The sequence below is a fragment of the Morus notabilis genome, unplaced genomic scaffold, assembly GCF_000414095.1.
Source record: "Morus notabilis unplaced genomic scaffold, ASM41409v2 Scaffold24, whole genome shotgun sequence".
In the NCBI taxonomy this organism is placed as follows: domain Eukaryota; kingdom Viridiplantae; phylum Streptophyta; class Magnoliopsida; order Rosales; family Moraceae; genus Morus; species Morus notabilis.
Genome location: NW_010368056.1, coordinates 395,220 through 408,408, shown reverse-complemented (window position 1 = coordinate 408,408; position 13,189 = coordinate 395,220). Strand labels below are relative to the sequence as shown.

Here is a 13,189-nt window from a genome sequence, read left to right as displayed (position 1 = left end):
AAAAAATTAAGTAAGGCACTCAAGTAAGTACACTCTCACCTGCAACATGAATTGAAGAATTGAGAAGTATATGATTTTGATGTTTATGATGATGTTATGACGTTTTTAATATTTCATATGTTGACGTTTGAAGAAAAATGTATATATGTATTTTTATGTTTTTATGGCGTTGTACACTTTGATGGTGACCGGTGACCGGTCTTATTGTCACGGTTGGTATGAGATTTGCTACCCCATGCTTTCCGTGGCTAGCGCGCTATGATGGTACAACGTCGGGCCTAATATATGATGGATTTTAAAGTTTAAAGATGTTCAAAAATAATTATTCTCATGATGAAGTTTATTGTTGATGAATGAAACTGTTCATTTAAATTTGTGAGAATTAAGTGTCTTACTAAGCCCTTGCTTATATAAGTTATTTCATGTTGCAGACAATCTAAAGGGTAAGATGTAGCCATGGAGAATATTGGAGTGGATGCGAGCTATGCGTGATAGGAAAAAAGGAGAAACGATCATGGGATGAAAGAGTTTAAGGTTAAACAAAGTTTTTAGTTTTTACTTTTATTGTTTTGAAACTTCAGTTTATGGTGGTTTTGATTTGAAGAATATTCTAGACTTTATAGGTTTTGATGACTAAGTTGAACCGAATGTTGTTTTATTTTTCTTTGAGGAAGTTCAAAATTTAAAGATAGTATGTTTAAAAAAAAAATCTAGGCTTTTCTTTAAGTCGTTCAAAGTAAAGTATTTCAAGTTTAACGATTTTCCGCATTCTTTAAAAGGTAAATGTTTAAAAGTTAAGATTACTGTGACGGTCCGTGAGGGGTCGTTACAGTACAGATTTTCTCACCAAAGTCAACAAATCGAGTTCTCAACAACATCAACGCAGTCAACACAATCAATCGAAGAACAAAAAATGGAAAACATAAAAACAATCATGAACTTAAAATGATGGATCAACAAAGTAATCAGGTTCGCACTAGATTATGTTTTCCTCTTCTTTGCCTTTACTTATACTATTGAAACTGATAACTTTTCATCATTTATACAAGGTGCAAAATTTACAGTACGAGCAACGATAACTAGATTCTCAACAGATTAAGAATGGTACTATAACTCTTACCTCATATGTTACCGACAACTAAAGCAATCAAGCATTGGTTGGTAGTGTGATAGTCACGGACATATAAAAAGAACGCCATCTCCATGGTAATTAACATCATAAATATACTTTTACTAAAATTTATTCACTTTAGTTGCTTACAATAAATAGCTTATTATAACAATCAATTATTATCATACATTTTGGAGGTACAGATTAAATGCACAAATCGAAGATAATACTGGAAATATGAATATCACTATATTTGGCAAAGCAGTACAAGCCTGATTAAAAGACAATGCTCCACATTGACAATTGATCAAGCCTTCACTGATTCATTCATCATACCACCAATCATTGATCAACTAAGAGAACAAACAAAAATCTTTCAAATTTATTTTCAACAAAAAGGCCCACAAATGAATACAATTATTACAAAAACATTTGAAGATACTCGGCCTCCAATACCATCAGCACAAATGTTAGTCATTACATCAACAGTTGTGCAGACACTAGATCCAAAAAAAATCAACAACAAGGTAAAAAAGATCTATCATTTTACATCCAATATTTATTACTTTAAATATATATATCTAAACCATGTTTTATCATTTCAGTCCTTATTCAAAACCACCAAATACTCAAAAACCGCACACATCAACTGTAAAACTAATAGATCCATACACACCAGATCCAAAAAAAAGTAATTACAAGGTAAGATGTATTCACTATTTTACATTATCCATTAACAAAAAACGACGTCTATAATTTTAAATATATATCTATACAAACTTTTATCATCTCAGGTCTCAATCAAAAGAAGCAGAACTTTCCACAAAACTTCAAAAAATCAGGTAATACAACTACCTCTAAATAAGTTAATTTATATAACATATACAGAAAACATTTTCAGCATTCTTAATAACAAATATTAATTCCTTCAAAATTGTCATTTTACAGCTAAAAACCGGAACAGAAAAAGCACAAATACATTGTAAAAAAGTGCTTATGCTAATATTATATAAACATGCTCATATATAAATATCTATACATAAATTAATTATATACAATTAAAACTACCAACTTCTTATATAACTCATTGCTGTTACCTGCTGCATTGTAACGTACTAGTATGGTACTAAAGTGGTTTTTGCCGGGAAAAAAGTCGAGAATTGGATATTGGAAAAAGGTAAATGTCAAGAATGGGATTCGAACCCATGCCCTTTCGGACCAGTACCTGAAACTGGCGCCTTAGACCAACTCGGCCATCTTGACGTTGATTTCAAATCTTTAAAACTTTTTATTTATCTCGTATTATTACTTTCACGCCAACTAGTTTTGTCTTGAAAGCCACTGGGTGGGAGTTAGTTAACGTTGATCATGATTAACACCTTACATTATGCCTCCCTTTCATGCAAAGCAAGTGATTAGCTAGTTGAAAAATAGGATCCCTAATTTAAAAACAAAAGTATGTTATACTTCATGTGTTGGTAAAGTTTAATAATTTCCTCTTCAAATGTGAAATTTCCTTATTCTATTTTTTATTTTTAAAGCCATGACATGTGTGGTAGTGAGAAATTGTAGCTTAGCCTGTTAGCCATATAATGCCGAATAATGTATATTTCAAATTTCAAAGCCCGCTTCTTTTATAGATTCGAATTACTGTTCAATTTTTTTGCTATAGTATTTCTCTTATTTAAATTTTTGTTTAAATTTTTTTTGTTCAAATTTATAAACCAAATGGGTCAAAAATATAATCGCATGTTGATGAGTTGAATATCTGCCACCAAAGGCCAAAGCTATATAACGTAGTTTATGGGACATGCAGTCTCTTTTTCATATTAGTTAAACCCAGTAAAAATATTATCTCCAGTTCACATGGACAATTTTATTGGACTAAATTACGGTAGAAACTCATTTTAACTCATATAATATACCAATCATATTGGGCACGTGTATGATGATAGATGCGCAAAGCACCATGTTTTCACAAACAATAACAAAGAAGATAAAACAGCGGAGAAAAGTGGTTCTTTTTGCACATATTTGGATAAGGTATAAGCTAGTTTGTTGCTGCCAACTGTGCCACATACATTAACGAAATACATATCTCTGTGTTTTTTATTTGTCTCTTGCCTCACTCGGCCGTCTTAAGTTAGGTATGCAATTATTTATGTTGTTTGCAAGTTTAAGGCCATGAATTAAGGAGTTGTAACTCTCAAAGTTTGTTACGTTTGATTAGGTTCATACCATAAAACTTTGGCTTCTTTTTAAATCCAGATTGTTAACTATATACGATGACATCATAAAAAAAAAATGCTATGTCCAACTTAGCCTCTGAATGCCGAGTAGAACAAATTGTCTTTCTTAGACCCCCGTTCATTTCACCGACTCGAGTTCAGAATTTGAGTTTTATTACACTAAAAAACTCTCAGAAACAGTCATATCTAACTTTTTTACTACAATAAAAAGTTCTCACATAAAATTACATATCAACTCAAATCAACGAATTAAACAGGGTGAGCATATGAAAGACTATATAATTAAGGACGGTATTTCAGAGTTTAAAATAAGAATGGGCCGGCATTCAAACTAAATTTGTGGATCCAGTTTCGTGGGGACAAGCCCACTTGAGCGGTGGATCAAATCATTAAATAGCCCAAAACTAAAACAAACCACATGAATCATATAGTTCTACTACGTATCATCAGCTTACTAAGGTCTACGGGACTCCGGACGGTTCAGAACAACTAGATTGACTCTAAAATTAGCCAGTTATTTCTTCATAGAAATTAACTTGGAAGTTAGATCATAGGACATAGATTTTTCTGATATCACAATCAACAAGCTCCCTCTGTTGGTATAGTAAACAAATGGTTTCTACTTCGTCTTCCTCATGTTCTGCATTTGGTTAGGATTATTACTTATGGAAAGAATAATATTGTTGAGTAATACGCAAGGTTTGATCTTGTAGTGTCAAATTAAGTATCTGAAAAAATAATAATAAAATAAAATAAAATAAAATAAACGTTTGCTACTTATGATTGAATTGGACAAGTCAACCGGGTGGTTCACATGGCTTCAGACTATTACCATATGGTATTAGAACATTTTCAATGCAGTGTCAAATTATTTTATTGTGTCAGTGTAAACCGCCCTATAACTATAACATATCAAATATATCACTTTCGGCTTTTTATGTCAAATATGATATTAACATTGACATTGACATTTACATTGGAGATAGTAATAGTCTGATAATTATATATCTCATGTATTTGTATGAGATTAATAATCCTCTTAAACAAGAATTATTCCGAGGACAAGAAATATTAGTTTGAGTGTTCAAGTTGACATAAAACAAAAGACTGGGATAATAATTTATATAAAGCTCACCACCCCCCCTTATCTTGTCCTCCAATACCAAACACTCAAAAGTTGGATTTGTGGAGGCACTAATTTTAATGCCAAAATGACTTAGTGTTGTACGCTTGTTCAGCATTTGGGATTTGAATACATGACTGTAAAGTTAGCTAGGATATATAGGTTGATCACAAGCACCTTGTAGAAAAGCCAAAAAAAGGTAAAGAGAGTCAACTTCCTTGATCCCATCCCCCCACCACTTCTCTCTCTGTTTTTTTTTTTTTTTTTTTTTTTTTTTTTTTTTTTTTTTTTTTTTTTTTTTTTTTTTTTTTGCGCTTTCCTTTTCACTTTTTAACCTTTTGGGGCTATATTAGATATTCGAGTCTCTTTCCCACCTGAAAATACCAAAGAATAACATAAAAAGCAGGGAAAAAAAAGGCAGTAATGACATCAACATCCAAAATGGTCTCTCTTTCAGGGTTCTCTATTATGCAACAACGTTCAAATACATACACTCAAGGGTATCTTCCGTTTATCATGCTGCTAAAAGCATGCTTTGCCTGGTCTCCCACTCCAATATCCCTATATATATAGAGAGAGAGAGAGAGAGTTTTCAACTCTTCAATTAAGAAAATGGGTGTTTTTGAAATCTTCAAAAAAAATGAGCAATATCCCTTAAATGATGGAACATAGATTGAATGTGATTAGATGGGAAGTGGCATCCCATGGAAGTTGTCAACAACTGTTTGATCAAACAGAACTTGCTCTAAATGTCTTATTCCATGACTTGGATGTATAAAGGAGATCCGAACTCATCCAATTCAGCGGAAGAAAATGGGGGTCGCACGATAATGATGTGAATAAAGTAAGCTACAACACATGAATGGACAGCACGAATATATATAATTAGTCAGATCTCTAATACCTTGAGAGAATTTTGTGGCAAGCTTTAAAAAACAAAAACACGTAATAATTTAACTGATAAAAATATGACATTTTAAAATGTACCTATCTATAGTAGTATAGTTTTTAATTTTCTTTAAAAAAAAATTAAATAAAATAACTTAGATTTCTAAAAACTCGTCACTACTCTATCTCTTTCCTCCTTTCTTTTTTTTTTTCTCCTTTTCTTGTTATTCTCCGGTAGAGTGACATGAGCTTGGGATATTATTCTTTTTTTTTTTTTTTTCCCTGAAAGGCTTGGACAATAATTTACCAAAAAAAAACACAAAACTTGTGGATAAAACTTTATTCAACACCAGAAACTGGAGCTACAATGCTTGATGAGAAATAATACAAGCAGAAACCAATTGTCTATCAAGAGATGTTGATTACTTCCTCACTACACAAAATCAGATGCTAGTATGTGGGAGAAAATAGCAAATTATTTATGAACAATAACTGAGACGAAACTAGTTGTTATGATATTACAAAATAGATGAAATTAATAACCATGTAGAGAGTACGAATTTGGAGCCAGTAGCAATCCTAGTACTAGTCAAATGGTTGTTTATATCATTTTTTTTTCTTGTCCTTTTTTTTTTTGTTCTTTTTGCCTTATTCTGGATGAACCGATAGGTCCTGTAGTTTACTTGCCAAAACAGGCAACTTCCAGCCTATATATAACCAAAAACATATGCTATATGGGTTTTACTTGCACCATTCAATATAATGGCAAGCTTATATAAAACATTCCAATCAATTTCACCAATAAAAGAGAATAAAAAAAACTTCAAAAAAAAAAAAATACAAAAGTTACAACTTGTGGCATAAAATATTCTCAAAGACTAAGAATCAGAATATTTGATAGCTTATTCATGGGGACCCTAGATGGGCATCCCTTAATTGTTTCACACTAGTAACATCAACAATAACCTGAGATACAATCTGCCAAAAGACAAACCAAAATGATGGGACAAGGAAGAAAGAAAGTATTCCTGACTGGAAGCCACAACTTTTTCCAGACATTACAGATAAAAATGTAAGGGGGGAAAAAATCTTAAGTCTATTTTCTTTTTCTTTTTCTTTTTTTTTTTGGGTATCGCCGCCTCACCTCACCGGAGATGCATGATACACTTAAACTATATCCCGCAATCTGATTTTACATCTCACTCAAAAAGACCAAAACAAAAACCTAAAAAATGGAAAACTCAAAACTCATTCCTTAACCACAAAATCCAATGTAACTTCTATCTCTAACTTTAATTCTTCGAAAACACGCACTCCAGTTAGAACTTACTAAACAAATTTTCTTTTAACTGAAACATATTAATGAGGAGGGTGTGGAAAATTCACAATTCACCTGCTTCACCAGATTATCTCTCTCACCTACAACGCTGTCATGTCCATATGATCGTACTACGCAGCAATTCCTGAAACCAGTAGGAACAGAAGTTTGTAAGTATTACAAGATCCATAATTCAGAAGAATTGTAGTAAAAGCAACATTTCTTTTCCTTTTAAGACATATTCAAATTTTACAAATTACGACTTCCAATTCGCACTTGTACAGGAGTTATACACCCTTTCCTAGCAAAAATATGTGTTAAATAATTTAGAGGTGATGAAGCATTTAAGAAACAATTCTAAAGCGGTGATATTATCTCTCTTTGTAGATACCACCTAGTGATTACAGTATGTATTTAACGATCTGACCATAAGATCAATGAGACTGATTAAAGAGCACAAGATTAAGAAATGACACTCCAATCTTTGCCTCAATTAAACATGCATCCTATGTATTGTCTGTTATCCACATCAGATATCAAATCCTAATGGCAGCACATAGAAAAATATTAATCAGAAGAAAGGCCGTTCTTAATTAACCAATCCAAAGTGCTCTAAGTCTCTAACTAATAAACCTATCCTTAAGTGCTCAACCTTTGCCAGGTCCTTGTAAGTGTCTTGTATTGCCGAAATATAAGAGACCACGCAAGGTCCTAGGAACAGTTCATTTAAGTTCATTCAATCCAAAATGGTTTAGTCCAACTTTTAAATAATGCGCAGAATATGTGGAAGAGAGAAAGAAACCAACACGTTTAATCCAATGTTTATGCTTTATATATATACATATATATATATATATATATATTTGCAGAGCAAAAAATAAGGTCAGTTCAAACTTCTTAAATTTCTATAATTTTATTAGATTATGGCCTTGACTAAGTGGATAGATAGTAGTACATAGCCCAGAATCATATAAGAAAACACACATAAGTGATAAGTACAAAAAGAAAAACCCCCATGAAAATGTGTGCACTGCCTATGGCCATTTACTCATACTCAAAGAAAAAGTCTTCTAGATGAGTCAATATTCGGTCAGATAAGGATTAGACTTTAAGGCAGGTGAAAAATATGTAAGATCGGCACACAAAATAACCAAAGCTAAAGAGAGGGAAGTGATGCAGGGCACGCAAGATGAACACTAAAACAAAATAAACAGGAACTCAATTAACAAAAGATAGGGGAAAAAAAAAAGTCCTGCGAATGATTTTGTTGAAATTGTCAGAATTTGAGATGTGACAACTGGCTACATATAATGTGTATCAATTGAATATGATAAAACTAGACAACATTTGGCTTTTATCTTTAAGAAACGAGTAAAGAATAACAAAAACGAATGCACCTCTAATATGTTACATTATAAAAATCCGTCAATTATAACAAAAGTCATCTATATTTCTTTAAATCATAAAGCTCTAAGTGCTAAGTTTAGTGATAAATTGTCAAATACGAGAGATGACAATATAGATCTTTCAGATATCACACACATATACATAAAGACGAACGAATCACAGGAATATACATGTGTGTGCACATAAATGCAAATACGTGGAAATCACTCACTGCAAACTGCTAATCAAAAGTCTTGAACGAGTGAGAAACACAAGGCCAGACTCCAATATCTGTTAGGAAAGTATGAGTTTACAAACTAAAATTTAGGAGTTTACAAACTAAAACTTACTAAATGGGAACTCCTCCAAAAATAGTGCTATAATGCCCGTCCTTCATGAAAAAAGGGATCTTCCTCCATTTGGGCGTTTACACTTCCTAGTCCAACCAAAAAAACAGAAGCTTTTGGAAAATAGAAGGATGAAAAGATGAAGCAGCCTAACAAACCAGCCATCCATATGGAGGAAAGTTTGAAGATCACATACAAAAGCTAAATGACTATAAAGTGAACATGCATATGTGAAACTCATGTAGCTATCAGATTCATTATTGATGCATCCAGAAAAAGACCAAGAAATGAAGGGAGAAAACTGTGAGTGTTGCATGGGTATGTCCCTATACCGTGCGCCATATAAACATGCAAAGACACATATAGGAAAAACAAAAAGAAGGGTAAAGAAAAGAACAGCAAATGCCATAAACTACCACAAACAGGAAGCATTGTTGCCAACCATGCACACACGTATATAGATACAGGGAAGCTATTTCCACAATTTCTAAAGAACAGCAGTAAACCAGCCTAATCAAGAACTGCACCTCAAACACAAGATGCCTAACATATTGAAAGCAAAAACCTCTACTAAAATGATTTGCTTGTGGAGATATCTGTGAATGTGCATTGGAGAATACAACATTCAAGACCTAATAGTAAGAGATTGGAAAAGAATAAGAAACTATTCCACATTACCATTGCAGACAACCGAGAAGATGTAGTAAACGAAAAGGATAGGAGTAAGAAACTATTCCACATTACTATTGCAGATAACTGCGAAGATGTAGTTTAGATCTATTTAGGATTTGTTAGCAACTGTGTAATATTAGATTCGTATGGAAATTCATAATGGCAATTCAAATAAAATTACTTTGATCAAATAAAATTACTTTGATCAAATAAAATCCATAAAATATTAACAGAGTACCAACAGGAAACAATTGAATAGTTCTTACCTCTATTCGACTGTCTCTTGTTAACATTGTAACTGCCAACATAACCGGGTGCATTATTAGCAGAACCATCTGAAGCTGCATTTTCAAACTCATAAGCAAAACGGCCAGCACCCTCTCGCTCAGAATTCGATCGCCAAGTGGGGTCCCCATAAACTGAACTACCATATAAGTCAGAAAAGGCCCCATCCAAACCTCCATTTGACCCAGAAAATGAAGATGTAGAGACTGCACTTGTTCCACTGTTTCTAGCATACCCTACTGTTCCAAGACCATAACTACTATCACCAGCTCCATAACCAAAATTCCCGTTGTTGTTAGAAACATTGCTTCCACCACCTTGTGCCGAAATAGATGAAGACCCCCAATTGACACCAGCATTACTATAATTGTTTCCACCAAGGCTCCCACTTCCTGACCCCATGTATGCATTGGAACCCGTAGAGTTCGTTCCATAATTAAGTCCCCCATTTCCCCACAAATTACGAGTCACAGAGCTAAAGAAGGAATTGTTTCCTCCATTACCACCATCATACCCGATAGGAGCAGGAAATCTGCTCGAATTGTTCACATAGTAGGGGTTCAATCCCCTCCCATAGCTGAGACTATTATTGAAATTTGCAGTCCCTCCGAAACTGGTGCTTAAACCCGGCTCAAAATTCATTCCCATTCCATAACCAGAACCAAACGAAGTAAAGCCACTTCGGCCACCAGCAACTGGACTGAATCTACCAAGTCCAAAACCTCCAACTGTACTTGGAGTATATCCTTGAGTGTAGCCATTAAGGAAGCTATTGCTGACCCTACTTAGACCGTAGTTATATCCACCAAGTGGGCTGCGACTTGGACCTGGTGATAACTCCTTCGGAACTGCTCGCTTGACCTCAACCATCTTACCATTTAGTTCATGAAATGTCTTGAGCAAAACCTTGTCAACTGCTTCTTCCGAATCATAGGTGATGAATCCAAACCCTCTAGGTCTCTGTGTGTTGTGATCATACATCACAACTACATCTGTGATTGTCCCAAACTGTTCAAAATACTTCTTGAAGTCACTCTCCGTAACAGTAGACGCTAAACCTCCCACAAAAATCTTTCTCGTGCGGCCTGGACCGGGAGAACCCTGAATGCTGCTACTGGTTCTACTCAAAATGCTCTGTTCATCTCTAGGAACGGCCTTTTTCGCCTCTACCTGTAGATAGGACAACCAAACTATGAAAACCGATGTCAAAAGATAAATTGCTGGAAAATCATTTTATCACATAAGAGAATAATCCTAAAACTTAATGAAATCTATACCAAAGAAAGGAAAACAAATTTTACTCCCAGCTCATTGCGAAACTTAGTTGAATACAGAATTTTGAGAATTACAGGTTTGGAATTTTAACTCCAGTAAGGAAATGCATTTTCCTTTTTACTTTGAGCAATTCAAGTATGCCAATAATAACACAATGCATGATCATAGAGTGAATCAGGAGATATGATTTAGCTCAAAACCTACCATCCGCCCATCAATGTTGTGCTTCTCCATTATGACTCTCTCTGCAACGGACGGATCAGCAAAAACCACGAAACCGAAACCACGAGCGCGGCCTGTGGTCCGATCCTTCATGATAACTGCTTCCACAACTTCCCCATAAGCACTGAAATACTCTTTGAGTCTCTCCTCACTTGTGTCCCAAGATATTCCACCGATGAACAGTTTGCCATTATCAGATTGCATCTTGTCTACAAACCAAACCACTTCAATCAATCAAAACTCAAGAAAATTCGAAAATGTAAATCGAACCAAAACTTATCTCAAAAGAAAACAACAAAAAACATTCATTTAGTGATGGATCCAATCCTATACACAGATTTTTGCAATTTATTCATATCAATTCAATCCATTGTAGTATGATTACATTTAAGAATAAGAAACCAATGAAATCTTAGAGTAAAGACCGTCCCTTTTTATATTCATTTTCCCTGAAAATTCTCTCCAACATCACAATCAAATGCGGATGAACAAGATATCTACAGAACAAAGAAAATGAATACCTTATTTTCCAATAGCAATGGCAAAGCCCACAAATTGTAATCCGATGTGAAACAGGCAATTTTCCGATTCAATTTATCGAGATAAGATCCCTCGCCGATCAAAAAATCAAGCCCAGAATCAATCACGCCTGAGAAAAAAGACCAAACAAAAAATAGAGCGAATTAATCCGAGATCCAAAACCCAACACCAATTTCACAAAAGATCAAAAACCCAAATCAGGATTCTCATCAGACCCACCGATTAACAAAACCCAGATGCGAAATCTAGCAAAGAAGTAAGATCTGAGAGGAGGCACTTTGAGAATAAGAAACAGTGGTGGGCATGTTTCGTTCAACCTCCTCTATTTGGATGCCTTTTTTTTTTCAATTCTTTTGCTTTCTTTTTGTTCTTTCAATTGTATTAATTTGATTACCAAATGCGAATTCAGTTACCAAACGGACTGGAAGGCATGGAAATGTATCTTCTAGAGAGAGAGGTAGAGAACTTCTAGAGAGAGAAAGAGAAGGTTTGGGGCTCTCTGGTGTAAGGAATTTATAGAGAGTCTGGAAATGGAAGAAGAAGATTTTCTCTTATTTTCTGTTTTTTTTAATATATATATATATATATATATATATACAAAAATGTATTATTTGAGTATGTATAAAAAAATTAAGGAAATACATTTGCATTATCAGTCCAAAATAAATAATAATAATAATACTAAAGAAATGGGAAATGGAGAATAATGGAAGATGTTTTTTTTTTTTTTTTCCTGATGTGATAAATAGGAAGGATTGCTTGTCCTCCCATTTCATTTCCTTTATACTTATTTTGGGGGAAAAAAAAAATTTTATCAAACAAAATTTGAATGAAGGTTCATGGTTTTTATGTATAGACGCGTGCATGGAATTTTACACATTGAAAGTGGACCCCTCACAAAGAAATAGCAACGGATCTTATGACTTTTTTATGGTCTATTTTGATCATGGATGAAACTGGCTAGTGATGCATTGTATTGCATGGCTTGGTGATTCTATACTATGTCTTCTAGAATTTTTGTATTTTTGTTTTATAGAGCTAGATTAGCTTCTCTTGACTTTTGTTCTTCGCATGTACAAGTTTGGTGACCCATTTATGTGAAAACATATCTTCATGAAATGTATTTTTGTCTTTTCGATTATCCATATGAACTCTTTTCTCAAGTGTGTGGAGTTCTAATAAAATGGTTCAATGCCTTAACATTGTTAATTTCTATTTTATATGGAAGTAAGCAAATATTCAAATTTATGATCAAGAGTAACCCTCAAGTTGATTCTTCATATATTAAACTCTTGTGACAAACTATTAAAAATAAGTCCCATTCTTAAATTTTAAAAAAATATATGCTAAAAATAAGGGCCTGTTTGTTTGCGTTTTCGTTTTTCACGATTTTCAAAGCAAAAAAATGAAAACGGGTGTTAAAAACGTGTTTGGTGCAATTTTTTTTAAAAAACAAAACCAAAAACATTTTTATCTTTTTGTGGAAATCAGAAAACGAAAAAAATGTGTTTTCATTTTCTCGTTTTCGTTTTCTGTTTTCTGAAAAACGAATTTCACTTTTTTTTTTCTTTTTCATTTTCTACCCTCTTTTCTGAAACCGTTTTTGTATTATATATGTTTATTTAATATATTTATTTAATATATTATTATTTAATATATTTAATAATATTATTTATATAATATATTATTATTTAATATATTTAATAATGTTATTTATTTAATATATTATTATTTAATATATTTAATAATGTTATTTATTTAATATATTATTAT

General features: G+C 33.2%; 2 protein-coding genes and 1 non-coding gene across 4 annotated transcripts in view; all 3 read right to left on the bottom strand.

Annotated features, from left to right (window-relative positions):
- The window catches only part of LOC21402947 (cytochrome b561 and DOMON domain-containing protein At2g04850), a 6,691-nt gene extending 5,486 nt beyond the window's left edge, over positions 1-1,205 (bottom strand). The window contains exon 1 of the mRNA XM_010114500.2: positions 1,133-1,205. Coding sequence (XP_010112802.2) covers positions 1,133-1,205 — 73 coding nt within the window. The remainder of the gene's footprint in view (positions 1-1,132) is intronic.
- A 1,088-nt stretch (positions 1,206-2,293) lies between these two features.
- TRNAL-CAG lies at positions 2,294-2,374 on the bottom strand. Its single transcript has one exon. It is a non-coding gene; the product is annotated as a tRNA-Leu (tRNA).
- Positions 2,375-6,227: 3,853 nt separating this feature from the next.
- Positions 6,228-11,953, bottom strand: LOC21402946 (heterogeneous nuclear ribonucleoprotein 1). 2 transcript variants are annotated; one of them, XM_024176298.1, is made up of 6 exons: positions 11,636-11,953; positions 11,398-11,525; positions 10,859-11,085; positions 9,361-10,549; positions 8,426-8,511; positions 6,228-6,834 (listed from the first exon to the last, which is right to left on the bottom strand). In XM_024176298.1, the coding sequence occupies exons 3-5, from the start codon at positions 11,078-11,080 to the stop codon at positions 8,453-8,455; spliced, it is 1,470 nt and encodes a 489-aa protein (XP_024032066.1). In that variant the 5' UTR covers positions 11,081-11,085; positions 11,398-11,525; positions 11,636-11,953; the 3' UTR covers positions 6,228-6,834; positions 8,426-8,452. The 2 variants fall into 2 exon arrangements, with proteins under 2 accessions (XP_024032066.1, XP_024032067.1); XM_024176299.1 differs by lacking the exon at positions 8,426-8,511.
- Between the last annotated feature and the right edge of the window lie 1,236 nt (positions 11,954-13,189).